The sequence below is a fragment of the Passer domesticus genome, chromosome 6, assembly GCF_036417665.1.
Source record: "Passer domesticus isolate bPasDom1 chromosome 6, bPasDom1.hap1, whole genome shotgun sequence".
NCBI lineage: Eukaryota > Metazoa > Chordata > Aves > Passeriformes > Passeridae > Passer > Passer domesticus.
In genome coordinates this window covers 23,559,734-23,587,636 of record NC_087479.1, presented here as the reverse complement: position 1 = coordinate 23,587,636, position 27,903 = coordinate 23,559,734, and the positions used below count along the sequence as shown (strand labels likewise).

The 27,903-nt window shown below is 50.8% G+C and overlaps 2 protein-coding genes across 12 annotated transcripts; one reads left to right on the top strand and one right to left on the bottom strand.

The window, feature by feature from the left end:
- The first annotated feature begins 42 nt into the window (after positions 1–42).
- Positions 43–12,875, top strand: LOC135302876 (acetyl-coenzyme A synthetase 2-like, mitochondrial). Its single transcript, XM_064423876.1, is given in 18 exon segments — positions 43–175; positions 1,369–1,889; positions 3,262–3,358; positions 4,489–4,659; positions 4,661–4,686; positions 5,161–5,336; positions 5,920–5,962; positions 5,965–6,062; positions 8,092–8,239; positions 8,637–8,774; positions 8,922–9,014; positions 9,410–9,522; positions 10,019–10,044; positions 10,046–10,137; positions 10,807–10,934; positions 11,174–11,237; positions 11,560–11,684; positions 11,773–12,875. Coding segments are annotated over 17 exon segments (2,028 nt in total). The 5' UTR covers positions 43–175; positions 1,369–1,576; the 3' UTR covers positions 11,950–12,875.
- On the bottom strand, positions 174–27,903 carry ABCD4 (ATP binding cassette subfamily D member 4). Of its 11 annotated transcripts, XR_010364428.1 has the most exons (20): positions 27,657–27,725; positions 27,432–27,556; positions 27,187–27,314; positions 26,852–26,991; positions 23,543–23,659; positions 23,133–23,258; positions 22,395–22,445; positions 19,725–19,819; positions 18,672–18,793; positions 17,732–17,823; positions 17,450–17,539; positions 16,977–17,185; positions 16,594–16,685; positions 16,381–16,417; positions 15,256–15,305; positions 14,922–14,974; positions 14,501–14,577; positions 13,244–13,359; positions 1,801–1,958; positions 174–533 (listed from the first exon to the last, which is right to left on the bottom strand). XR_010364428.1 is itself a non-coding variant. In XM_064423868.1 (19 exons), the coding sequence occupies exons 1-19, from the start codon at positions 27,798–27,800 to the stop codon at positions 13,009–13,011; spliced, it is 1,830 nt and encodes a 609-aa protein (XP_064279938.1). In that variant the 5' UTR covers positions 27,801–27,903; the 3' UTR covers positions 12,431–13,008. The 11 variants fall into 11 exon arrangements, 7 of the variants coding, with proteins under 7 accessions (XP_064279938.1, XP_064279936.1, XP_064279937.1 ...); XR_010364430.1 differs by lacking the exon at positions 13,244–13,359; XM_064423868.1 differs by lacking the exons at positions 174–533; positions 1,801–1,958; positions 27,657–27,725 and adding exons at positions 12,431–13,101; positions 27,784–27,903.

The window sequence follows — 27,903 nt, the reverse complement described above, 5'->3', positions numbered from 1 at the left end:
TAAAGCAGGACACGGGGTGAGGAGTCATCTGCCCTGCCGAGAGTCTGGGAATGGTCTGCTGCAAACACACAATGTCTTCCAGGACAGGAAAAATGCTGAGGTGCACAGGAAATAAGAGACTTGCGGAACAATGAGGCTGCTTGGCCTGACTTGTGGAGAGGCTGTAGGCCCAAAGGTCTGTGTGTCCCCAGAGGGACTGGGTAGAGACACTGAGACACTGGAGGCCCAAAGGTCTGTGTGTCCCCAGAGGGACAGGGCCCTTGTACGTTCCCACCAAGCTCGGGATGCCTTTGACACAACACAGGTGTGTGGTCTGGGATGAGCGCACCTGATGGGAAATAGTGGCTGTCTCCCACACTGGTGTCCAGCCTGTCCACCAAACACACCAGCTCCATAGATTCTGACTGGTGTTGCACTTTGAAGAGCAAAGAGGAGCTCTACTACTCTGGTCATCTCTACTGTTGATTCCTTAGGTGTCCCTGGCTGAGAACAACCCTGCTTGAAGGAAGAGCTTTTCTCTTCTCTTGTGCCCCCTAGGAAGAGAAGGGAATTTGGTCAATGACATTAAGGAATCCTGCAAATTTTACCTTAAAAAAACTACCTATATAGGCCCTGAAGGAAAGGAAGGCAGAAAAAACCCCACATTTGGAGGCAGGGAGGCAGCTGAGCTCTGCTGTGGTGGGTGGTGGGAGGTCTCAGTGTGAGGAGATGGACAGCAATGCTTCATGCCAAACCACCCCCAGCTGCTCCACCGTGGCCTCACTGAATGCTCCCGCCCAGCTGGTGGGTGGTGCAGCCATTCTGTGGTGCTTGGGGGGAGGCAGAGAGCCCAGCCCCACCTGCCAGAGGGACAGCTCTGACAGCCACCCAGCAAGGTGGGTGGGATGGGATGCAATATTCCTCTCCCGCAGCTGACAGCTATGTGAGAAAAACCTTCCCTGGCCCACCACAGCCTAGTGCTCTGCCAGAAATGGGCATTAATTCTGGCCATGACTCATGACTAGCATGGGGGTGGCCCTAAGATTTACAGGGACCTGCCCCAAGGTGCCTTTGTGGCCAGCAGAGGATGGGAGGATGCAGTGGGGGTGCTGTGGCAAGGGAGGGGGTGGAGGTGTGAGGGAGGCGAGTGGGGATGAAACACATGGCTCTGGGGATGCAGTGCAGCCCTAGGAGAGAAGGAGCAGGCTCTTGGAGCATGGCCCAGGCACCTTGGCCCCTGAGGAGAGCCCAGGCACACGTTTAACCTGGCTCCTGTTCAAGAACTGCTGTCAGGACTCGGATTAGCATGAAGGTTATTTTCAGACAAATATTTCTACAGCCCAGCCCTTTTCCCTTTCTTAGAGTGATTTGATTTCTTTTTTCCCACAGTGCTCTGCAAGAAAGGAGGAGAGGAACAAGGCAGGGCAGAAGGGGTGCCCGGGCTCCCTGTGTGAGGGATCTGCCTTGTGTCCAGCCAGCCCAGGCCAACGTAGCCCCACCTTCCACAGAGGCCTGAGTCCTGCCTGGACCAGGTGTCCTGAGCAGCTGAGGGCTGCAGGTATCCATCTCCCCAGTGAGAGGCAGAGACCCTGCAGTGATGGCCAGGCTGCTGGCCAGGACCTGCTGCTTCAAAGCTCTTTCTCAGGCTCCCAGACACCCTTCTGGGCTGGTGGCTGCCAGACTCTGGAGCCACGGACCTCTCACCGCCTACATGCCTGAAGCCATCGCCTTCTCCAGACACAAGGACCACCCAGATTTGTACAAGGTGTCAGTGGAGCAGAGTGACACCTTCTGGGGAGCACTAGGAAGGAGCCGCCTCACCTGGATCACTCCCTTCCACTCCGTCCAGGACTGTGACTTGTGCCAGGGCATAGTCTCCTGGTTCCTGGGGGGGCAGCTGAATGTGACAGGTAAGGAAGGAGATGGACCTGGGATTGCACCAAGTGCTTGCAGGTGCTTCTATGTGCGTGACTTCAGCCCTGGGAATGGATCAGAAGAGCACAGAGTTAAAGGTCTGGAGAGAGGGGGATCCCCAAAGGTCCAGCTGGTCCTGCAGTGGCTGCAGTGTAAGGTTGTGGCTGACCCTAAGGAAGCAGCTGGGTTTCATTGGAGAGGTTGCACTGGATTGGTGTGTGCTGGGAGCTGCTCTCCCTCAGCCCCTGTGGATCACACCACAGTGCAGTAGCTCTGTCCTGCAGGACCATAGGCACTAACACTGAAACCCTGTGCATTCAGCAGGCAGGGTTGCTCTAGGGCATTCCTGCTCAGAGGAGGCAGGATGTAGCTGTAGAAAGCAAAACACAGGAGAAATGAGCCATACTGTCACCACTGTAGTGGGAGGCTTTTCTGTGGACTGGGGCTATTGCCTTAGGGGGGCCTATCAGAGGAGGACACAGAGTGGTGACACTGTCCTGCTCACAGTGCTGTTGGTCCCTGTGTTCAAAATACAAGACAGACCTCTGAGAAAACCAGAGGTCTTATGTAATCTATTTGGGGAAAAAAACCCAGGAGTTATTTGTCTTTGGGATTTGACATATTACTTTTCCTCCTTTTATATGCATTTCTTTCTCTCCTGGAAAACTACAAATGGTCAGGAGAAAAAAGTTGGTGTGCAAACTGGGGCTGCTGCATAATCCAACAACTTTAGCAGGTTTAAGGAAAACAGAGAGTGGAACAAGGCTTTTGAGGAAACTGCAGCTGCCAGCAATGTGGGAAACTACATGGAAGAACTGCAGCCAAAGCCTCAGCTTACAACGTCCCTGGAAAGCCAGGAGCTCTGCACTCTGTATTTGCCCTGGCTCTTTTCCATCTTGGACAAATGCACTCTGCAGCCTTCCAGTGCAGAGTTTCACTTTGTCCTACATTTGTTATTTAGGAGCACCACCACTAAAAACTGCCCTAGTTCACCCTGGAGGCAGCTGCAAGGCAGTGCTGGGTGGAGTGACAGCTTAGTTAATGTTTGTCAGCACTCTGAGGGCACTGGGGATGTGACCTCCAAAGGGACTTCGGGTGTTTTCTGCTCGGGACTGCATGAGGTCACAGTTAAGGAGGAAGCTGATAGTGGGGATTGGCAGGTATTGGACTGGTGAGGAGCATAACAGGCTTGGGATGGTGCTTGTGATCTCCTGGCTGGTATCCACAAAGGTTACCCAAGGCTAATGCTGAGAAGACTCACACACAGTCCTGACTTTGACTTGAAAATGGGACAGCCAGTGCTGGCTTTATGAGAGGTAAGAGGTACTGAGGGTTGCTCTGTCCATTTTACTGGGTTCTCCTTTCCAGTGAATTGTCTGGACCGTCACGTCCATGTAGCCCCAGACAAAGTGGCCTTAATGTGGGAGAAGGATGAACCTGGAGAGGAGGTACGGGTGACATACAGGTCAGTAATTACCTCTGAACATATGAGAGGCATATTGTAGCATGTATGAACACTGCACAGGGCTGATCTGCTGATGGCTGTCACGTGAGGGAATGCAGCATCCCTTCACACAGATCCACAGTATGGTAGCTGTTGGTTTGCTTTTGCTGATCTGAAACTTCAGCCTACCTCCTGATTAAATCTCCTGGGCCCTGAGGAGTCCCTGCCCAGCTGGGGAGGCAGATATAAGCCCCTTGGGGTAGCACTGTAGGTAAGACACACAGGAAAGTCACACGTGTGCCTTCCCACCCAGGTTCCTGTTATCTAAACTTCTGGGTAAGTGGTCTGCAAGGAAGGCAAATTCACAGCTGCAAATGCATTGAGAAATCCCACACTCATCCTCATGTCAGCAGTGCTGCTGGATTTGGCTCTCTGGGGTGGCTGCCTGTCCAGCCCTGCTAGGTTGGTCTAGGGCCTCCCACCTTCCAGCTTACATTGCCTGCTCTCTGAGTCACTGCCACAGAATTCACTTAAACCCCTCTGCACACCAAACAGTCCCTCTGTCCTCTCTGACTTCAGGCCAGACACGACAGATATGACCAGCCACTCCTGCCAATCCCTGTGCATGGAGAGCCCTTCCATAAAATGACTCACTGACAGCCAGGCTGTGGTTTCTGGGGGAGACATCTTTCTGCTCACTGCTTTCCTACAGCTGTTGTTGCTTGACCTCAGCTTTAGTTAAGCAAGGAACCCTGTTTTGGGGGAAGATATCTAACTTCTCACATGTAACCTCCAGATCTGCAGGGTAGTGTGTCACACTGGTTGTATAGGTTGGTAAGAAATGTGGAGGCTGTCATTGAGAAAGTCAGCTGAGGTGTTGTGGGTTTGCTGAGCCAGAGGAATTGCCAGTGGCTGTTGTTGTACAGAAATAATTCCAATTTATGTTTTTTCCATAAATAGCAGTCTATGTTAGAGACTCTCTTGTTTCCTTCCCATGATTTTTACAGCTCTATCATGGCCTTCCAGAGTGAGAAGGGTTAGGGTAGGTAGGGATTTAAGCTGTGTCCTTGTGACTCTGAGGCCCCCCATCTTTACACATGCAGGTAAGATCTGCAAGAAAGCCTCTAACTGTGTCATTGCTTCTTTGGCAGGGAACTGCTGGAGCTGATGTGCCGCCTGGGAAATACCTTGAAACGGCAAGGGGTGAAGCAGGGTGACAGGGTGACAATCTACATGCCCCCGTGCCCACTGGCAGTGGCTAGCATGCTGGCCTGTGCCCGCATCGGGGCCGTGCACGCCGTGGTGTTTGCTGCCTTCAGTGCAGAGTCTTGCTGACAGGATCCAGGATGGTAAGAGGCACTGGGTAACAGTGACATATTTCCTTTGTGGGGACAGTGCTGAGCTTGTTGGTTCAGCTGCTCAGGGGGACTCAGGGCTGTGTGGATGGCAAAGGTTTTCTGAGTGAGACTCCCTGTGCTCTCTGAGAGTGTCCTGACATCATGCGTAGTCATGGAGCAGGTACGAGCAACCCAATAAATGGCATGAGCTCACTAAAGACATTCCAGCCCATGGGATGAACAGGTTTTGTCTTTCATCCGTGGGGCTGAAGAACTGGGATACAATGTCCCTGTAAGGGGATGCAACAGAGGCAGAAATGAATGGAAAACCAAGATGCAAAGCTGCTGTTTTTGTTAAGTGAAGGACATGAGTACTAAGGCCTGGGAGACAGAGAGAGAGAGATGAAAGGTCATGGTAGAGCCAAACTGCTCTGTGACTGGTAGAGAGGGGCAGAGTTGCTTATGTGGCTCTTCTGTCTTCTGCAGCCCAGTCAGAGACAGTGATTACAGTGAACCAGGGGCTAAGAGGTGGCAAGATTATTGAGCTAAAGAAGACAGTGGACCAGGCTGTGAAGCAGTGCCCTGGAGTGAAACGGGTTCTGGTTTCCATGAGGACCACCAGCAAGGTTCCCATGACAGCTCTAGATGTGCCCCTGGAGGAGGTGAGAGGCTGCCCAGTGATTTTGCCACTTCTCCTGGGCAAAGTGCTTACTCTGAGTACAGGGACACCGGATGGAGAGGATCTCACCTGGCCATGGCAGTTTTGCTGGCATTGACAGAATTTGGGACATTGTCCCATAGCAGCAGTGGCAGTCAGAGCTGCACACAAGCTCAGGACAGTCCCAGTAGCCATCAGAATGGGCCACTGGTATGTGTTCCCACACTACCAGCCCTGGACTGTCAGGGGCAGGCAGTGCAAGCCAGAGTACATAGCAGGGTGGACAGGGGCCTACACACACACAAGACATGGGCTGCTACTACACTGTCACACAGGGGTCTGCTGGCAGACCTGGCATGTGCCAATTATCCACAGCACACAGGGTGGCTAGGCTGCCAGCACGGAGCACAGCTTCTGAACTGAGCTGCTGCCACGCATTTCCTCTGAAAGATGTTTGCAGGGAGCAGGGTGCTCCCTACCAGTGCTCAGAGGGAGGGAGACTTGGGAGAGAGGTGCACAACCATGTGTGGGGATGACACAGGGGAGGCTGTGAGACCCTGAGAGAATTGCTGTACTCTTTCCTGCAGGAGATGATGAAGGAGGATGCATACTGTGAGCCTGCTGTCATGGACAGTTGTTTCTTCTCTACACCTCAGGCAGTACTGGCAAACCCAAGGGCTTGGTTCATTCCCAAGCTGGTTACTTGCTGTTTGCTGCTCTCACACACAAGGTAATGGATCCCAGCCACAAGTGCTCATGAGCCAGCAGTGCAGGGAAGATAAGTGCTCCTTGTTGCAATACAAGCTCAACTTTATCCAATGCAAAGCCTCTGGGAAGCCCTCCAATCCCCAGCAGACCATATCTGGCTACAGGTAGTGCTCCATAGCAGAGTTTCCCAAACACATACTGCTCTGAGCTACCTTCTTGGCTTTCTTCTTTCATTGTCCTATACTAAACTGAACCATTGGATAGGATTCTCAGCCTTGCAAGAGTAATTTTATATTACTGGGTTAGGAGGAAAAAGCCAACTGGTTCCTAGAAACTGGCTTTTCCTAAGTGCAACTACCCCAGCTCAGGTGGGACATCAAAGGCAATGCTGCTGAGAGGAGCACATCTGACAATACCTGTACAAGCTGGTGAGTGCCCTCACGACAAAGGGTCTATATCTGAAGAGTGTAGGTCATCTTCAGGAAGAGGAAAACCTTTAACCATAACACATGCCCAAAACAGACCTAGAACTGGATAAAAGGGCACTGAGCTCAGCACAACGACGTCTTTGGCTGTAGGAGTGGTTGAAAGGAGCATTCCTATGACATAATATGAGGTTCCATGTAAGAGGGAGTTCTTACCTGAACAGTCCCTTAGCTTTGGATCCAGTTCTTCCTGAGTGTGGCTGCAGTTCCAGTAGGGCCTCAGACCACACACCCTGTGACAAAGCAAGCTCAGGGCTGGCTGGTCTTCTCTGTGAGTGCTGAAGGCCATACCTCCTGGGGTGTGTGCCAGAGGTGTGGAAGCCCTTGGCTTTCCTGTGAGCTAAGCTGTGCTCAGTGTGATGGGTGACCCTCTCAAGACCATCAGAGGTTTGCAAGAGCCAGGGCTGTCATTCCAGAATGGCAAAGCAGGGGGTGAGCAGCATGTGGCCATGTTAGCTCCCAGGAGCACTGGAAACCTGGACACAGAGCTGACACACTTAGATCCCTCAGCTGGGAGGGGCAGACTGCTGGTACCGTAACTCACTGCTCCACTAAAAAGAGACAGAAGAACTAAAGAAGCTTCCATTATGGCACCTCTGAACACCTGAGGCCCTGGAGTCCCCAGATCAAAGTCAGCCAGGAGCTGCAGGAAGAAATGAGTGGGGTCTGAAATCACAGAAACCAGAAACAGCAAGAAGTGATAGGCTAGTGGGAGAGTGGCCCCTAGGAAGCGTTCTTGGCACTGAGTAAATGAAATGAAGAAGAGTGCTTTAGGAAGCTGGCTGTGTTGCTGCCAATATGACAGCACTCAGCTCTGCCCTGCACAGGGTAGTCATCATTCCTTCATGGTCCAGCCTTCCAGCCAAGGGTCTCATGAGGAATAAATGGGGCAGTGGGAAGAAGAGCTTGTTTTGCTTTCTGCCTGCAGGCACAGCACTGCATTCACCAGCTGAGATGGAGAGATTCCAACTCTTGTGGGCAGGCTGGGGTTGCTCTGGGCCAAGGCATCACATGGTCCCTCTGCTTGCTGCCTCACTGCTCTTGTGCTGGGCTCCTTGCTGAGCTCAGGGGGTTTTGAGTGTTTACTGTCCTTCTGGAGTCCAGCAGTGCCTACAGGAGCTCATGGAGTCCTCTGCCACTTTGTCCTTGCCTACAACTCCTCTCCTTCCACATGGTCATGTAAGTACAGAGGCACCTTTCTTACCCAGAAGGTTCTGGGTATTTCAGGATACTTGTCTAGATACCAGCAAAAGGAAAGAAAGGCTGTATCTCTGACCATTGGAAAAGAGAAAATTTGTAGGTGGGGTTATTTTAAGTGTCTGTCTCCTGCATCTTCACAGTTTTGGGATTTTTATAACTTCAATTTTATTTAACTAATTTTATTTTTTTTATGATTAAAAAAAAAAACAAAACTCCTTGCAGGAAGAAGGTGTCCCTGCGGGGGTGGTAGGAAGACAGAACACAGTACAGTTAGGGCTGACAGAGAGTACACTGCTCCCTGTTGTGCCCCTTGCCAGGAGTGCAGGCCCAGGTGGAACCCCTCACTGCCTCTCTTTTCTTGTTCAGTATGTGTTCGACTACCAGGATGGGGACATCTTTGGCTGTGTGGCAGACATTGGCTGGATCACAGGACACACCTATGTGGTCTACGGCCCTCTCTGCAATGGTGGTACCACTGTCCTTTTTGAGAGCACTCCTGTCTATCCTAACCCTGGTGAGTGAGGTGACTCAGCGGAGCTGGGACATTCCACAGCAGGCAGGGAGCTGGCAGCTTGTTGCCAGGACATGAGCAGCAAAGGCTCTGTTGTCTCAGCAGCAGCCCGTGGGCTGCATGAGGAAGTATTTTCCTCTGCTTAGGAAGCCACTGCTTCTTCTCCGGGGGTGGAGGTGTTAATCCCTCTCCCTCCCTGCAGAAGGAATGGTAGCAGAGCTAGGTGATGTGAAGAAAAAGGGGCTTCTGCTCCTGAACTGCTTCCATCCTTTCCACCAATTAACTTGGCTGAGGATCCTGGTGCTGCTGGAGAGCCTTTGCTCTCACCTCTTCCTTCTCTGCCTTGGTGTTGGGCTGGGAGGACCTGTGTGGATGCTTACCGGCCCCGTTTCCATTCCAGGCCGCTACTGGGAAACCGTACAGAGGTTAAGAATTAACCAGTTCTATGGGGCGCCCACTGCCATCCGCCTGCTCCTGAGATACGGCGATGAATGGGTGACCAAGTATGACCGCTCTTCCCTTAAACTGCTTGGCTCAGGTAAGTGCTCAAAATGGGCTGGGCCAGCAAATCCTTGGACATCACATTGTGTCTCTTCACACAAATGCCAAGAGTAGCAGCACGTCAGACCCCAGAGTCAGGAGACTGCACTATTTCTGCTCTGCCCCATTGTTTTTCCCCTTGCAGTGGGGGAACCCATCAACAAGGAGGCGTGGGAATGGTACTTCCATGTGGTCGGCGAGACACGATGCCCAGTAGTGGACACTTGGTGGCAAACTGGTGAGATGCATATGATTCCTTGTTCCAGCTTCTGCTTACCTGGGCTTTAGGAGTGACCTGCTGCTTTTCTGGCCAAGTGATAGTGGTTGTTGCTCAGTCTTGTATGAGCAAGGCTGTAAGGGCCCTTGAGCACCCAAACATAAAAGAGAAAAATGGCCTTTAAAGCTAACCTAGATAAACATGGAGATTTGAGGGTACATCTCAACAGATCCCTGCTGAACTAAATGAGTATAATCATCCTTCTGCAAAGTTCCTTCCCCAGCTCTCTGGCAAAGTCAGCCTCAGCCTGTGCAGTGTGTGGTAAGGGACAGGGCAAAGGCTGTTGGCCAAGCAGTGCTACTTGGCATTCCTTTTGTCCTTGGCTTTGATGACCATTACAGTTTCTTTTCCTTCAGAAACAGGAGGCATCTGTATCTCACCCTGTCCTTCTAATCCTGGAGCTGAAATTCTTCCAGGTATGGCTATGAGACCCTTTTTTGGGATCAGCCCCTCTCTCTTGGATGACAAGGTATGTTTATAACCTGCAGTCCAGGCACTGGCTCAGCCCCCTTTCCCCCAGGTGCTTGCCCTGTGTACTTGCCGATGAGAGTGGAAATCTGTAAGCATGTCATTCCTGTTCATCTCTGCTAGACACCAACATTCCTTACTGGAAAGGGAGAAACAGGGAAGCTGTTCTTCCAGCTAGTGCAGAAGTTGAGTTGTTGTCCAGCTTGCACTGTCCTGACAAGAGAAGCTGTGTTTGGGCTCCCTGGCCCATCTTTCTGGGAAGGACAGGGCTGGGCAGGGACAGCCAGTCTCCCTGGAGAGGCTTTGCATCCCACCATGGGAGGCATGTTGTTGCAGGCATATGCTGGGGGAGACTAAGGCTGTCCTGTTGAAGTGAGGCACACAGGACCCTCCTCACTGCCCTCCCTGACATTTCCACCACAGCGCTGTTAAACAGACAGTACCTAAACATCCCAAGTATCTTCAGCCACAGTTACTAAAAGGTAACTATTTTACAGGGAAAAGTCCTTCTGGAAAATGATGTCTCTTTGTATCTCACAAGCCTGGCCCGGTATGGCACAAACCATTTATAATGACCACAAGAGATTTCTGAAAACTTACCTGACTTCTTATCCAGGTAAGGAAAACAAGTGGCAAGACACTTGCACACGTTTGGTTGGGTATGGTTGGGTCCACTTGCTGGCTTTCTGTATGGGGCAGGATTCAGGAGAGCTGGTACTGCTTCTTTGTTCTTCCAGAGTCCCTACACAGTCCTGAAGCCTTTCATCTCCCCAGGTCTGATATCACAGGACTGCCCCTCACCAACCTTCCCAACTGGATCACACATTGTTTTAAGGCAGTGGATTTGTCCTTCTGCCCCCAGTCCCCTTGAACACAGACCTCTTGCTGCATCTCTTGCAAACCCTGTCAGCCTCTGTGACTCACCCAGAGCCCTGAGCAAGCTCAAGAGTGTGTGTCTGTCTTGATGTAATGTGAAGAGAAGCAGCAAGATCACAGGCACCTGCACTGGAGCCAAGTGCCCCCACCACATGGTGATGAGACAGGCACAGCATTAGCCAGTACACTGCAGAGTGAGGATAGGAGCCTGATGATAGAGCAGGTACCAACACAGGCAGAAGACTAACAAGGAAGGTAGGCACATTTACCCTGAGCAGTTGAGGAAGAAGCAGAGTACATGGGCCCTGAAGCCAACAGAGAGGAGGAAGGGAAATGTGAGAGTATGGCTGCTGAGCAGCTCACATGCTCCCTCCAACAAGTGACTATGGCATGGTTCTGGCTCCTGCAGGATTTTTCTTCACTGGGGATGGTGCGTATCGTACCAGTGAGGGCTACTACCAGCTAACAGGACGGCTGGATGACATCATTAGCATCAGTGGACACCGGCTGGGCACTGCAGAGGTGGAGAATGTTGTGGTAAGAGATGTGCGTGGGAGGTAAAACCATCCAAACTAAAGCAGTCAGGGGCAGGAGGAAAAGATCAGTGCTTGCAGACCTAGTGAGGCAGGAAGGAAAAAGGGCAAGGCCATCTGAGGTCCTTCCTTAACTCCCTGCATTATTGTGGGATGCAGCTGCCAAGTCAGGTCAGGGCAGCTCCAGGGGGCAGCCAGCCTACCAAAAGCACTGAGCCAAACCCCTTCCCTGTTCTCCTCCAGAATCACCACGTGGCAGTGGCAGAGTCTGCTGTCATTGGCTACCCACATAAGATCAAGGGAGAAGGTAAGATGCTTTCTTTCCTGCTCCAAAACATCTCCTGGGGCTGTGGCACTGCAGTGGGAAGTGGGACTGGTAGCAGTGCTGTGTCCACACCACACAGCATGTTAATGGGGATCTCAGCCCATCCACCACAACCTGCACCTGCCCACCAACCACCTCTAAGGTGGCAGCAGCAGTGCTTCTGTGTGGCCAAAAGCATGCAGTTTTGGCTACAGAGAATCCCCTGAGGCTACCAGCAGAGAGGGGCTCTCCTGGCACTAGGTCCAGGCAGGTCTCAGGGGCATGGTATGCACCGTGCTCAGGAACCTGGCAGTCCTTCTGCCAGGAGCCTGTGTCTTTGTTGTGCTGAAGAAGAAGGACAGTGGCTACACACAGGAGACTCTTGCTGCTGAGCTACAGGAGCTCATCTCAAAGAAGACTGCTAAGCATGCAGCTCCAGATTATGTTCAGGTAACACAAGCAAACTGGTCCAACACCCACACTGGCAGATTGGCCGAGCCCTTTCTCTCAGCCTTGACTCTGCTCCTCCCCATCACAGGTCACACACCAGCTGCCCAAGACTCGCTCGGGTAAGATTATGCGTCGGGTGCTACAGAAGATTGTGGAGGACAAGGCCAGTGAGCTTGGGGACCTAACCACCCTGGCTGACCATGAGGCTGTGCAGCAGATCATAGAGGGACACAAGCACCTTGTGGAGTGGCAGAAGGGCCACTAGCTTGACTCTGCCGCAGCCACCTCCTCCTCCTTCACTGCAGGAAAACCAGGGAAACATCCAGAAAAGCCACTAAGCAAGTGGTGCCCAGTAAGTTCTCAGATCACACCTCCACTGCAGTCTTGAAGTGACCTCTCCACAACACAAGAGACCCTCAAAACCTGTCTCCATACACCCGTGTGGACAGAGAGAGAACATGACTCATCATAGGCAAAAGAGTAAGGGAAGATAAGCTATTTCATTCCATGAAAGCAGAGGGCAGAAATCCCTCCTTGAGGTTCCTTGTGCCTTGCAGTAGCTGCAGAGGTAGCAGCAGGCAGGATGTCCAGCCCTGGATAGGGATACTACTTCTACCTCTGCTTTGCTCTTTTCCAATAGTCTTGTACAGGACCATTGCCAATATAAAAGCATCTCCTCCAAAGCAAAGCCCAGAAAGAAAACACGCAACAGTCCTGTTAAGAAATATTGACTCTTCTCCATAAAACCAGTTTGAAAACAGGCCCCAGATTTTAATACAAAAATGTTCTTTTCACCTGTAGCCATGTGTTATAAAGACAGCAGAGACATGCCCTGTGCTATCATTCTCCTCCCCTTGTCTCCTGCTGGAAAACACAATTCTCAACAGAGCCAAAAGGCACATATATCTGTTCTGCAGAGCTGTGTATCAAGACAGAGCTCCTTGCAAGGCACAGAGGGCAGAAAAGGAGGCTGCATTCTAGCCTCACACCAATGTATTCCAGACAAAGTGGAGGTTTCTCTGGCTGTTGTTCCTACAAGACCCATGAGGCAGCATCTTCTCTCAGGGCGGCCTAGGAGCTCAGCTCCTTTCTCTTGTGAGAGCCAGGGAGGCAGAAGGAGGATGGGAGAAGGGTGGCATAGTTGTGTCTACTCTTGGCAGAATTCCACACCATGAGTTCAGACATACTCTGTGTCCATCAGCAAAATCCAGACCTGGTCTTGCACTGTTTGACACAGCTGCTGGCTTGGCAGCTCCATGTCTGCTATTGAGAGCTCTTCCACACATGTGCAGGTGCTGTGGCTGGCCAGACACGGGTATGTTCTTCAGTATTCCTCAGAGGGGAGCCGCTTCATCTTCTCACATCGAATGAGCTCCCACCTTCCCTCCCCATGAAGTTTCAAAATCCAGCTGTGGAACTGCAATTCAATAGCACATTGAGGGATGTCTCTACAAGGACACAGTCCACCCACAGTGAGGTCCTCCAGCCTTAGTCACTCCCCTCTGCTTGCCAGAGACCCTCTCTCCCTCACCACTGCAAGGGAGGCCTCCCTGTCTCACCTTTTCCAGGCTGGGTCTGTGTCCCACACTGATCAGTGTCATGCCCAGCTGAAGGCACATACGGTACAGTTCATGCTCCACTTCTTCTGTCAGGGCGCTGGTGGCTTCATCTAACACTGAAAGAAAAGCCATAAGCCCCACAAATCCTCTCCCAACCAGACATCTCCTGTAGGCAAGAACAGCAACTCTCAAGAACATTTCACATATTAACTGGAGCTCACTAAGAGCATCTGCAGAAAGCAAGTGAGGAAAAACGTAAGAACTCTGGTATTCCTCTGGCACAGCTGGTGACAGGCAAGTAGGAAAGCTGTCTTTCCCCTCAAGTACTTGAATCCATCCAAACCACACTGTTCACCTCATTCCTCTCCCTCAACAGCTACCCACCACTGCCTCATCCCCATCATGGCAAAAGCCAATACATGACCTTCTCCAGGCAGATCACATGCCAGAGTGCCAGGCCAAGCAGCAGTCTTCTAGCACAGACCCTATATGGAGCATGTAGGATGGCCTGTGGCACCTTCCTGACTATTAAGGGTAAATACTTCAGACGGGGAGCAAATAAATTCAAATAATCTCTACAGCTTTTACTTTGCAATCCACAGGTTCCTTCTGCTGAGACATCACTTAGCTGTGCCCCAGGCCTCAGGGGAAAGAGAGGAACTTACATGTAGCTACCTGCTACTGAAACTGGCTCTGTTCACCACATCCAACCTGGCCCTCATGGCAAGTCCTCCAACAGCTCAAGCCCCCAGCAGAGCCTAAGGAATTGGCCCCATTAGCTAATTGCAGATGTTCTGTGGTCTCTCAGGACTGTTTTTCCCACTGCTCCTTGTCTTCTTTTGCCACATCAGGGCTAAACCTTCCATACTGCCCCACAACCATACAGATGCTCGAGAGCTTCAGATATGACATCTGCTGCCACACTCCCCAACACATGCACTTCTTTGCATAGAAGCTGGTGAGCAGGCTAACAGAGCTCTTCTTCTGGTGCCACTGGACGTGGACCCTGAACATTAATCACCAGTTCCCCAAGAAGAAAATGTCTTATGTACAGCCTCTTGATTTACCACAGTCCACACAAATAATGAAACGTTTTCACATTTCACAAATGGATCCTCTGTGTGCTATGCTGCTAAAATAATGGCCAAGAAAAAGCATGTTCCTAGCACAAAAGAGATTTCACAAGCTGGCTCTGTACCAGCTTTGCTATACACCAAAGGCCTGGTCTTTTTTTCTCCCCTCTTTGTAGTCACTCACCTGCATATTTTGGCTGGAGGTAGAAGAGCCGTGCAAATGAGAGCCTCTGCATCTCCCCTGGGGACAGGATGTCATACCTGCAGCAGGGTTGAGATTCAACACCTTCCTCAAGAAAGAGAGCTTGTTTGCTGAAAATCTTATGGCTTCTGATATTGGAGACCAGCAAACAACTGTCCTTGTGTGTCCCTTGTGCTCCCCTCCATACTGCAACTGGCTCTGCACCCCTGTACACAGTCAGCTGTCTGCAGAACAGCTTGTGACTGTTGGCATAGATGCTTGGGCCATGAAGGCTTTGCTCCTGTGCAGTGTCCACATCTCACAGAACACAGATGGACACAGATAAATCCAGCAGCAATGTGCATCTGCTTAGAAGTGTTCCCCACTCAGAAATCACCCAAATACATACAGTGAGCTCCCTTACCAGTTCCAGTCCACCTGTTCATCCAGTCCTCCAGCCCTTGCCAGCAAATCAGTCTACAAAGAGCACAGCAGACTTGTGAACACAGTCCCCAACCCTGTCAGCCTATGGCCCTGAGCATAACCACACGCTTTTTACCAGTCTCCCTTTCCCCACTTGAGCTGAAGTTGTACCCCATTTCTCCTCCTTTTTCCCATAGACAGTTGTGTCCCAGGCACAGACAATGTCCCCACATAAGTTCAGCACACAATCATGCTGTGCTGCCACAAAAAAATCATCCCTTCTTCCCTCACTGGTGGCACCAGGAAAGAAGGCAGCAGTGCTGTCAGTGACTCACCAGCCCAGCCAGCTCCAGGAATCGCACAATCCTCTCATCATCTGCAGACCCTAGGGAGAAAGCCATACAGCATAAGGAGAGGCAGTGTGTGCTGAGGCCACTGCTGAATGAAGGAGTTGGTGAGGCAAGGGGGAAGAAGTGGAGCACCTCCTGAGGCTCCACGTAGTTGACCTGACCACTTGGTTATACCTGAGCTTTGGCAGAGATAGCCCCAAAGACTGACCTTCCTTGAAAGTGTTAACCATGCCTGCGAGCAGCATACCAGGAGGTAGCTGGGCTCCACAAATACACCTGAGATTTGCCTCAGTTCACAGCCACAGCCAGAATACAAGGATCCAGGCTTCAACTGCCAAGGCCCTGCCCAACAGTTGCTCTCTTAGAGCTGAGACTGCACACTACAAGTAGTGGAGTCACGGGAATGGGGTTCAGGTAAGAGCAGCAAAAGGACCCTGTGTGGAAGAGAAATACCTCAGGATGAGTCAGCTGTGGAGTAGAACACACACTTCAGCTGGTACAGTTAGCATCTATGGAAGTTGAGAGGAAGGGCTGTGCATCTGCCATGGACCTCTCTGAAGCTGCTGGAGAGCCACAACAGCAGCTGAGGGCTGTAGTTACTCTCAGCAAGATTGTGACTCCCAAGCTACAGCACATGTGGTCTGGCTTTGGAAGAGGGTAGAGGAGAGAAAGGATCCATATATTCTGACCACAACAGTGTGCAAAGTCCTGGGACATCATTTTGAAAAAGTGGAAAAGTAAAACATAGAGGTGGATGGAAAATAAGAGTAAGGCAAACATGGCTTGCTGAAAGTCAGGCTGTACCAAAAAAATCAGATGTATCCCAGTAGCAACACATATTGTGTCTAGCACAGCAGGAAGAGCATGGCAAACTTGTCCTCATTATACTAAGAGAGCAAGTTCTTATCAACTGAGTATGCTCCCTCACAAAAGGAGGGGGACACAGAATTGACCTTAACACACACAATTCTTCTAGGGAACACCAGAACAACAAAAGCAAAATGGATGAGTGTTCCTGATGGGTTACAGCAGGAAAGAAGCTGCACTGGGTACAGGACAATGAGGCAATATCACAGCGTTGGTTAATTGCTCTAATGAATTTTCACAAACCTGAAAGTGGATAGATCTCCTTCAGGGGATAGATCACCTGTTTAACAGAGCAAAAGAAACCACGTCAGAGGGAGCTGGACACTGTCCATCAGAGATGCAACAACATGAACTCAGGCACAAGGGAAGGAGCAGCCACAGGTATCCTCCCTCTGCAGGGTTTGCAGGGCATGACCACAGCTGGGAGGCCACAGCAAAGCCAGACCCTGGGCTCACCTGCTCACGCAGGCTTCCATCAGTGAAGAAGGGTCTCTGTGGCAGGAACACCACTCCTCGGGGGCCAAAGCAGGTCAGCATCCTGATGCTCCCTGCACAGAGACACTCATCACATCTGCAGTATCAGGCAGGAACTTCCCACTGCCCCATGTAGTCCTGTCCCATGAAGTAACCAACAAGTCCCCACAAAAGTGTGTTTGCAACACAGGGCAAAGCAATGAGAGCCAATCACTGTGACAAGAGTTGGGTGGCTCAAATCAGTGTATCAGTGACACATTCACCATCACATGGTGGCACTGGCCTCACAAACTGCCACACTGCCACCTTGAAAACTCAGGGTAGCCTTGGTTGAGAAGAAGGCTGAGACAAGTAGCAGTCCTCACCCCGTGTGCTCTCCCAGAGTCCTCCGAGGACCCTCAGGAGAGATGTCTTCCCTGTACCAGTGTTTCCCACAATCATCACACTGTTTCCTTGTGAGATGCTGAGGCTCAAGTCCTTGATGAGCAGCTTGCCAGAGGATGGTACTGAGAGTGTCACTCGCTCCAGAAGGAAAGCTGTGTCCCTTGGCACTGGGTCTTCCCCAGAATGGCTGCTGGGCCACCATCAAGACAAAGAACGAGAGATCTGGGGGTAAGTGACCATGCTGAGACTGGCAAAAATCAGACACCTTAGACCTCCTGTGCCTCTGTGACAGTAGCCCTGCCCCACACATCCTGGGAATGACAATTGACAGCACTGCCTGCTCCAACCAAATGCATGTAACACACTGTGACACCAAGGGCTACCTCCCTCCCATGGCAACCCCACACTCTGGCACGTAAGCTGCAAGCCAGCCAGCTGCTGAGAGGCGACTCACCCATCCAAATCCCAGCTGGTTTTGGCTTCTGAGTAGTTATCATTTTTTTTATTGCCGAGGCTCAGCAACGTCTCCTGCAGTTCACCAATCCTAGACACATAAAAGGTTGCATGAAAGCCAGGGACAACTTCAGCAGCCTCCTCACAATATCCAAACTTGTCCATGCTTGCACACCAGCAACTGGTTTGTTGGTATTTTTTTTTTTTCTTTTAGCACAGACCTGGGCAGAGTCTTGTTCTGCACTGCCCTTTCCTCCAGAGATGTGCCCACAGATAAGCTCACCTGTGTGTGTAGCCAGCTACATCAGTCACAGTGCTGGAGAGATCTATGAGCTGGCTGAAGCAGCTAATGAGGTAGATGGAAACAAAGGCATTCTGGGGAGAAATCACATGGCAGAGTAAGGGTCAGTGCTCAGTTGGGGCCCTGACCCTTATTCCATGACTGCAAGGAGGCAGCCAAGGATCCACACAATTGGTCACATCAGCTGTCTCAGCAAGATGAATGAGGAGTGGTGAAGTCACCCAGGTTGGTGGGAGTGAAGATGACAACATCTGAAGGAAGCAGTGTTCCCTGTTCAGTGCAGCAGTTTTTGCCAGGTAGACACACGTCCTGTCACCCAGGGATGGTGTCTGCAGAGTGCCTGATGGCCTGCCTAGGGCCCAGCATGCTTGCCCAAGTCACACAGATCCATACCACCACCCCTGCCTCAGCACCGTATATGGCTCAGAGCAGGGTGTCTCAGCCTGCAGTGCCCACTTAGCTATTTTTAGCTCTGCATTCTCTGTCACAAACCAGTTCTGAGTATCTGTAATGAGTCAGGTCAGGAAAGTGAACGCAAGCCAGCTCAGCCTCAGGTGGCAAGGCTCACCACAGGCAGTAGCCCAGGGCACAACCCAGACCCACAGCACTGCACAGACCCCATCTCCACCTGCACTGCTGAAAACCAGAGGCTTTCTGACCTCCTGGGTTTTTTTAGACACAGAGGTCTGAGCCAGGAAACACTTACGTAAACGTGTCCTTGACAGTTCTCACGCCCAAGTTAATCACATACCAGCTGGCCACAAGCTCCTGTTTCCATAACACTGTGACTGGGGACAGTCTAACCTGAAGACCAAGTGCTGCAGGTTATCTAGCCCCAGAGCCACCAGCACCACATGAAACCTCCATCCTCAGTGCCTGCTCACCCTCCACAATGGGGTCACAGAGATTACCCTTAGCTCACCTTGCTGACAAGGGCACTGAGCTCTGTTGGACTCAGGTCACCGTAGACCCCAGAAAAGATGGGAATGGCAATGACCACGTAGCTCAGGATGCTGCCCAGATAATCAAAGGTGTTGATCCCAACTGGGCACAAGCACAGAAAGAAGACAGTGAGTTAAAACAGAAACCTCTGTCCCAGCCAGGTCCAAGTGCTGACCCTGAGCCCAATCAGAGGAAGAGCTGTGTTCTTGCCTCAGCCCTTTATGATGAACCAGAGCAGAAAAACCCATTTTGCAGGAGAGCACAAGCACCAGGGTGAACAAGCATTTGCCAAGCAAAGATCATTTTGGGGCAGGCCCCTGAGAAGGGAATCATCATCCAGACACACAGCTCAGCGACTACTGTGGGGCAAAAGCCACTTTGCCTGCTTGTTGCTATGCTTCAGGGGCCTGACTGATTCACAGTAAACAGGAGGGAAGGGCAAAAAGGAAGCTCTGGGGTGAGGCAGTTTGTCATGAAGTGTGTCTTGGGAGCATACAGGCAGAAAGACTTAAGATTCAAATTCCCACAGACACTTCTGTTCAGGTTCTCCCTCCATTACACTGCTCAGAAGCTCACTGTGCTGCTGAGATCAGGAAGAGCTGTCTTTATAGGGGTCATTTAAAGAAAAACCTGGACTCAGTGAAAAAGAGAGAAGGAATATTTTCAGGGGACAGCTATGCTTAAGCTGTGCTCTATAGGAAAGAAGTTTCCACAGCTCCCAACAACATATACAGTCCCCAGAGCTCAAGCCCTTCCCTCTTTTCTTGGTGTGTGAACACCTGCACCACAAAAAGCCAGATTCTGGGTCCTCCACACCTTTGCCTCTTTATGAGGCTTTTACACAACAGAATTCCTATTTAACACTGCAGGAGGCACCCTCTGTTCACCCTCAGGGCTTTCACACATCAGCAAGAGGCAGAAGAAGAAAACACAGCACCCACCCAACTTCTCTACCAGTGGAGTTTCCCAGCATGTGGGCCACTAGAGTGGAGTTACCACACATCCCACTTCACCCCCCAGTCTGCCCACTCACTGTACAGCCACAGCTCTTTGCCTATCAGCTCTCTCTGGGTCTTCAGCAGGCTCTGCAGCCTCCGGTTTGTGCGCATGTGCTCCACTCGCCCAGCCCTGTAAAAGTAAGATTGCGACATGCCACAGACATCCTAGGACCATGGGCTTTAAAACTGAAGCTTTGAATGGGCCTGGCACCCTTGCCTCTGACTAACAAGCTCTTTATTGACCAGGAACTGAACAGCCAGGACTGCCTTCCTGAAGGGTATAGTCAAGGAACTCTGGCTGAAGCAAGCAGTCCTACAAATCTCTGAGAGCCCATGGCTGCTGCTGCTGTTGCAGCAGGAGGAGGTAAAGCCAGGCCAGACACTGTCAGTGAGGCTCCAGCCTGAAGCCGTGTACACCCAAGGTCAAACACAGTTCCCAAATACAGCCTGGTTGGAAGAGAGGGATGGCACTGCTACACAGCTGGATCCAGAAAGGAGAGGGTAGAGGAGAGTCCAGGGGGTGATAATCAGCCCACATGGCCTGCATGGCCAGCAGCCTTAGCCCACCTCTTCCCACTTCCCACTCCACAGGAACGGGAGGAAAGCAACTCCTGAGCAGTGCAACCCCCAGTATGGGTACCCCAGCTGCACAACTTCCCCCTTCCCAGGGCTATCTCCATCAGGTCACCCACCACACAAGTTAGTGGTGATGCTCCAGTGGCCAGGCTGAGCCAGGAGCAAGGAGACATCTCCTAAACCATCACCTTCAAGCAAGCGTGACAGCTCCTGCTGCTGCTCTGCAAGGCCTGGGCTGCCCTCAGGTGGCAAAATGCAGAGAGAGCTCCACATCTCATTTCAGTCTCCCACCTGCCATAGCACCTATTGCCCCTGACATCCAACAGAGGCTCGTGCCCACTACACTAACCACACTCCCACCACAATCTATGCAACAGGGGACTCACTAGGGCCCAAGAAGATAAGGCCAGAAGCAGCACAAAAACATCCAAAATAAGATTGTTGACATCTCATTTCTAAAGATTCTCAGTTCACAGAATATACATTTTCTCTCTCAAAAATGCACCTGGTTAGAATTTAGTTTGGCTTTACTGCCTTATAAGACATCTCAGGTAACTACTGAGCTGCAGTCTTTGCTTTCCATGTATTGGGAAAGGAGAAAGGCTTGGACACAAGGAATTAAAGGTAAGAAAGGAACCAGGGACCTCTGTTCTACAGCTATTATTCTGTTGCAGATGAGGAGAGATTGCTGTATTGGTTTCCTCTTTTCCTCCCATTCACTTCACTTTTAAAGCAAGTTTGCCAAGGACTTAGTAACAAAAGAAGTAAAAAGGTGGCAGTGCTCTGCTTCTGTTGCTTCCTTTACCAAAGCAATGTTTAGTCAGTCTTAAGAGGCAAGATCACAAGCTAGAGAAGTTGAGCAATCAAAACCAGCCACTCACCATATGCTCCTCCTCTTGCAGGATTCCAGGAATGCACCTTTTAAAAATTCCTTTATTTTTAATTATGATGCATACCATGAAAATGCCTGGTTGTGCGCAACTCAGCTAAGTTCTAGTTTCACACAAAATGAAGCTTTTCTACTAAAACATTGTACTGAACCAAAACATTTTGTTTTCTGGTATAATAATCCACTTTCCATTTTCTACTTAGTAATAGAATAAAAAAAAACCAAACCAAAATTGTGAGGGAAAGTATTGCATCTTAAATAAGGGCATGTAATTACAGTATCTTTTGCATTACAAAAAATTATCATCAATCAGTAAGAATCAATCAGAGTACAAGGAAATAACTCAGACTTGCCAGTGCAAACCAATATTGATTTTGGTTATTTAAATGAGTTTCATGCCTGTCAATATAAGTTATGAAGTCAGTGATTTTGAATCAAACCACTGTAGGGACAGCACCACAACACTTGAAATGCTCATTCAATATAGCACGAAGGAGCCAAATACAGATAGTGGGCAGGGAAGACCACAGAGAGAACATGTGCTACAATTCCTGAAAGTGCAATTTTGCAACATATAGGGCAAAGGCAGACTTGTGACAAGAGAGAAGCAACGACCTCCTGCCACCCCAACACAGGCTACACCAAATTCATGCCTCTTTTCCTGGTGAACCAAGCAGCAGCTCAACACGTTTCAGGGCATCACTAAAGGGGGGAGGTGCTGCTGGGCTCCTGATTGTGTGCTGGGGTGAATGGTGTTGAGCAAATTCAGAGCACCAGTACAGCTTATGTAGGGTCAGGGCACAGGCTGACCAAGAGCAGCAAAGCAGAGGTAAGATGGCCAAGTAGCAGCTAGCACACCCACAGAAGACATGCAGGCAAGCAGCAGCAGGATGGGGCCAGAAGCAACATGTGAGTCCTCAACAGAACCAGATGCAATAAGACTTCGAGCAATCTTCCAGGTAAGGACCTAGCAAAACATCAGTAAGCGTCTCTAAGCCAGCACCAAATCTGTATCTGCCTCTGAGGATGTTAGAAGGGAGGCAAAGGAAAGATAGTTGTGGATTATTTCTGCAGATGATGCACAGAATGCAAAGAACCAAGTGTCAGGGCTACATGATGCTGCAGTGGAAGGGACAGAAAGCTGCAGCAACAGAACTTGGGCTCCTTTGGGATATGTGAACAAGGATGCTCTGAACTGGGACAATCCCTTTGAGGATACAAAGAAATTAACACTACTAACCTGTAGAAAGCAGCTGGTTCTGCATTGACACGAATCTGCATGTGCTTGAACCTGTACAAGCAAAAAAAAAAAATTGTGCACAAATGCTCAGTGAATTATGTAGCCAAAACCATTCCTAGAAGAAACTTATCTTGCATGTTAGAGCAATGATCTGAGGCATCTCTTGGCAGAAATATTCAACAGGCTCAGAAAGGCACCAGAGACCAAGGCTTAACGTGAGGTGCCACCTTTCACGGCCAGCTCAGTAGTACATTTCTTTGGTATCCTGCTCTCTGTCCACATCTTCTTAGCCCTTGGGCTTACTCTTTGCTGCTAGTCCAGCATCTCCATCATACAAAATCACCACAGCAAACTGCCCTGGGCTGGGTTCCCTGTGCCACAACAGCTTGTGCTGCTGTCCCTGGATGCCTTGAGCCCCAGGGAAAGCTACAAAGCCCCTGCTACACACACAGCCAGCCCTGCAAGCAAGGGAGAGGAGGTGAGTTACAGAGCATATGGAAAGACTGGGCTGTGAGACTGAACCAAGGGCATTGCCTGCCATGACACAAGGCTGTGAATGGTTGGCAGGGGCTCACTACACTGACTCTGAGGCACCATTGCACAGGTAGCCTTCTCTGAGTGTGAGGAATGTCACAGACAAGAGAATTAGCTACGTACACAGCCCTGAATGGGGACAAAAAAGCAGCTTTCACAGGAGCTGCCAAGGGGGAGTGAAAACACAGCTCTGCTGGGACTCACCTGAAATCTCCCTCCAGTTTTTCCTGCTGCACAAGTTTAGACACAATTGGGCTCATCAACACTTTGTTAATCATCGTCCCAATGACGAAATACCCAAAGATGCTCACTGGGCCCAGCCAGCCTGTGCTATAAAGGAGAAAGAGAAGTCAGCCAATAATCCAAGCAAAAGGACACTCCTGCACCCTTATGCTCAAGCAATCAGAGCCCTCAGCTGTCACTTCTCTTGGCTTTCACAGAAGTTTGTGGGCCAACATTGCACATCCCAGCATCCCCAAGGCAGAGTTCTTGGAGTATAGAGATCACTCACCCATGTGTACAAATATCCATCTGGGGAGTTGTAATTGGGTGGTAGGGTCCAAAAAAAGAACACAGAAAAGAGGTGTGCAAGCAGGGCCAGGATGCATCCTTACCTGTGAAAGCACTGGTATGTGTAGTAGGCCAGTGTGAAGGGTGAGATGACGACCTTGCTGGCCATGGAGCTGAGCTGCCTGCAGAACCTCTCCACGTCCTGGCTGATGCGCTGGTCCCTGCTCAACACAAAGAGCCACTGACACCATTACAGCCCAGAAGCAAGAGCCAGTACTAAATCCCTAACAGGCACAAACCAGGCTGTTTCAGTGCATGAACACAGGACAGGCAGCAGGTGAACAAGCTGGCCTAGGAAGGATCTGCAGATTCCCCAGAGGAGACCATTTTCATGGCCCAGCAGGGCCCACTCAAGGGCCTTCATGGCACCCAGGAAGAACAACCCTTGCCATTGCTTTCAACCTGTTCCTTGTATTTATCCCTTGTTCCACTTTCAACAACGTTGTTCAAAACTTGTGCTGAAGGTCTCTGCATCATTGTCTTTACACCTCTCCTGGAACAACCTCCATACTATGAAAAACTACTGACTCTCCCCCTAACCTTCAGTACTGGACTGAGATGCCATCAGACCCACCAGGACAGGCTAGAGCACAAGCCAGGCCTTCACCAGCTATTGGATATTTGCAGACACTTCCATCAAAGCTACCCTCTCACAAGAGCCAATCCCTTGGCTCTGCACGGAGTGCCTCTGGTTCCTTTGCTTCCAAGAAGGAAGTGCTTCCATCCACCCCAGCCCAGGAGAGCAGGAAGCAGCACACCAAGCCTTCTCACCTCACTAGCAGCAGGCACATGGGTGACAAACTCTCAAGTCCCATCTATCCCACTACTGAGCAGGAGTTGCACTTGGGATAACTAGGAAGAATTTCAGTATATTTACTTCTCAGCACCTCATCTGTCCAGAGCACATGGATGGAGGCTTCAGCCTACTGTGCTACGCTCCAGTGGAAAGGCCATAACTTAATGCTTGAGTTCAGAATGAAGGGCAAGGATGCACTCCTGGATAGTCTCAGTGCAGATACTACCACAAAGACATTCATCTTTTAACACTTCTGCAGTTCTGGAACAGCAATGGATTTAATTCTGGGGCAGCCCTCACTCTGACTGACCTTGCAGCATCATTTTTCCTTCTCCTCACACTGTAATATTCCCACAAAATTGTGACTTAAATTGTGCTATAGTCTCATAGGAGGATATTGCTTTTTGCAAGCTATTAAGTAACATGTAATGAAAATACATGAAACACATGAAAGCATCAACTCAAATGCCCTACTAGGTGCTGCAAGTGCTTGTATGTCACTCAGAATCCACTTTTCATTCCTTCGAGGTGGAATGAGCACTCAGTTCATTCACTCAGTTCAGTTTGCACTGCATAATGGGAGATCTCTGCTGCTCTACTTTGTTCTCTAAGTACCTGGTGCAAGGAAAAAAACTCTCATCAAGGAATTGCAAGATGAAGAGAATTTCTACAGTGGCACCAAAACCACACTTGTTTAGTAAGACTGAATGTTGGAGCAGAAGCAAGGTGTAATGAGACATACTCCACAGTAATCCCACACATTTGGTCTGCAAAGGCCATGAGAGTCTCTTGCTGCAGGGCAGACTGACCCAGTTGTCTCCTACATTTCACTGCACAATGTGAACATGTTCCCTAGTTAAAAATAAACCTGAGCAGAAAATCATGTGGTGAGGGGCCTCTGTCCTCCACCTCCCCTCATGTCCCCAAAGAAAAAGACAGGCATGCAGGAGCTTCTGGCTTAAATGTGCTGCACTGCCTAGGAAGTGCTGCATGCCCTGATGACAAACATGGGCTTTTAACCCCTCCTTGCACTCCTTGAACTCCTTCTGTGTTCTCCATGCCACAGAAAACACTATCAGAAATGAACATTTAATGATATTGGGAGTAAACCCAACAGCAGCCTGGAAGTGCATCAGCTTGATAACAATGACCTACTGCCCAGCATGCAGAGCTGTTTGACCCAAACCTGCTGCTCCCCCTTAGATACCCAGCATGTTTTCCTGCAGCAGCCACACAAACCACCCTGCTCTGCAATGAAGGAGCAAGGACAAGCAGCCAGTAGCAACAGGCAGCAGAACTGCAGAAGCTGCTTCAGTTTCTTTAGGTTTCCACTATTAGCAAGAGTTAGGAGTCCCTGCAAGACAGCAATTTTTCCCCAGGACCCTGGCATGCTCTCCTCTCTTTCCATCAACATGGGAAATGGCACCAACGCAGTGACTAGATCAGAGGTGCCCACTCCAGCAGAGGAGAGCTTGGAGTCTCAAAACAATGGTATAACAACACATTATTTGGAAAACATTCCTCTTTGATTTCTAGCTTTTCAGCTAGTATTTAATAATAACAACTATAGATTCTGGAGGGGGAAGAATTAGGGAGATTCTACAGTGAGATTAGCTCAGTTGGTTAAAGCATGGTGGTAATAATGCCACGGGCTCAATCCCTGTGTGGGCTATTCGCTTCAAGAGTTGGACTCAATGATCCATGTGGGTCCACCCCAACTAAGAGTATTTTGTGATTCTGTGACCTCTCACATGATGTCTAACATAGGATTTTTAGCTCTTCACAGTGTGCAACTATGACAGCAGTGCCCTGTGCGTGAGGACAGGCTGGAAGGCCAAGGTCCACACACAGCTGTGAGGAAGGGCATTCAACCTTTGCTGTGCAGCCCAGGTAGACCAACAGCTCTGCAGAAAGCAGGACAGTGCACAAAGCAAACTGGAGAGGGGCCTCTTGGGGGTGGGTCTGGGATCCACAAGGAGAGACTGAAAGCTCCTCCTCTTATATTTCTAGTCACCACTGACACTTCCTTCCTAGGAACAGGAAAGGGAAACACAGCCCTCATACAGTGCAAAACAAAGCCCTTCCTGGATTTGGCTCCCATGGGTTATCAAACCACTAAAATACAACTGAACTATGCTCAGCTGCAGATCCTGGTGTTTGAAGTTCAAACAGAACAGAGACTGTCCTAATGCACCAGCTGTGTGAAGGAAAGGAGAGGCACTGCTGACTGCAGCCAGGCCCTTTGCAACGTCACACAGTGTCAAGGGTTGAGTTTGCAGACAAGAGGTTTTATAGCAGCACTAGATCCCTGTTCCAATGGGCATCCACTTTCCTTGCAACTGAAACATTCTGCCCCTAAAACCACCACAACAGGCAGTCACAGGAGTTCCCAGCAATAGGTATCACCTCCCACCAAGGTAGAAGAGGGCGCCTAGATTTGTGCCTAGATGGTAAAAGCTTCTAGGGCTCAATCCCCTACCCAGAGACACAGAGAAAAGGTGTGCAGCAGCCCAGGAGAAGCCAAGCAAGATACTGAAAGAAGCTGCCAGCAGCCTACGGGTTATCGATGTCCTCACGCAGCACGAGCAGGTTGTAGTAGACCTGGCCTTGGAAGTAGCAGCTGTGGAGGTATTCAGTGAGGGATTTCCTCCAGTTCACATACATCATGTTGCAGATAAACTGGTCGAAACTTTTTAGCTGGAACGAGGGCAAAGAGATGGATGGGGAGAGATAAGTGAGAATGAACATTTTTTCAAAATGAAATAAAAACTAGCAGTTTGTACTAGCGATCCAGGGCATGGGCAGACTTGAATCCTTTGTGGCCAGGATCATGCCAGGAGCCACGGGCAGCCTTCTCTTCCTCTCCCAAGACACGTAAGCCTCTGGTCTTACCGTGGAGTTCACAACGATCAGAGTCACAGCAACGGCAGTCAGTGTTTTGAATCCGGAGAAGTCCTTGTTCCCTAGCACCTCATAGTACTGGCTGGGGATGACGCCGACCTGGTAAATAACCAGCTGCTCTGGAGGAGAAAGGCAAGCAGGGGAAGGAATTGATGGACTGCGGTGACAAGGCAAAGTGGGGGACCGCAAGGAGCGTGGGGTGCAGCCCCCCATCCATCCCCACCACCCAGGCTCACCCAGCAAGGCGACACCGAGCAGCGTCAAGAACATGAGGGCGCTCGGGGAGGGCCACCCAGGGAAGAGCACGGCCAGGAGCCGCAGGAACCGCCGCAGGAACAGCCTGTCCAGCCGGGAACCAGCCCTGCAACGGAGGGACACGCGGGGGTGGCAGTGAGCTCGGGGGTCTCACCCCACCTCCGCTCCCCTCCGCCACGTCCCGGCCCAGCCCGCTCCGTCCTCACCGCCCGCCGGCCCCGGCGCCCCCCGCGCTGCGGCTGCCCCCCGCCATCGGCGCCCTCCGGACCCGAGCGGCCCGGCCCGGCCCGGCCGGTCCCGCCCCCGCGGGCGCTGCACATGAATATTCATCACCTCTCCTCGCCCGGCATCCGCCCCGCCCGGGGCCGCCGCCGCTGCCGCCGCTTCCGCGCGCGGCGTCACCGCGGAGCCCCGGCCGCCAGCGCCGCCCCCCGCGGCCCGCCGCCAGCGCCC

Bases quoted from the DNA above. Each gene is read 5' to 3' on its own strand.
- ABCD4 (XM_064423866.1), bottom strand. From the start codon at position 27,703: ATGGCGGGGGGCAGCCGCAGCGCGGGGGGCGCCGGGGCCGGCGGGCG. The intron at 19,820-22,394 runs GTTAGTAGTGTT...TTACTTTTACAG, and splicing joins GAACCAGCTGCTTTCTACAG to GGCTGGGCGAGTGGAGCACA. The intron at 15,306-16,380 runs GTTTGTGAAAAT...CTTTCTCCCTAG, and splicing joins GGAGATCTATCCACTTTCAG to GGTCTGCAGATGATGAGAGG.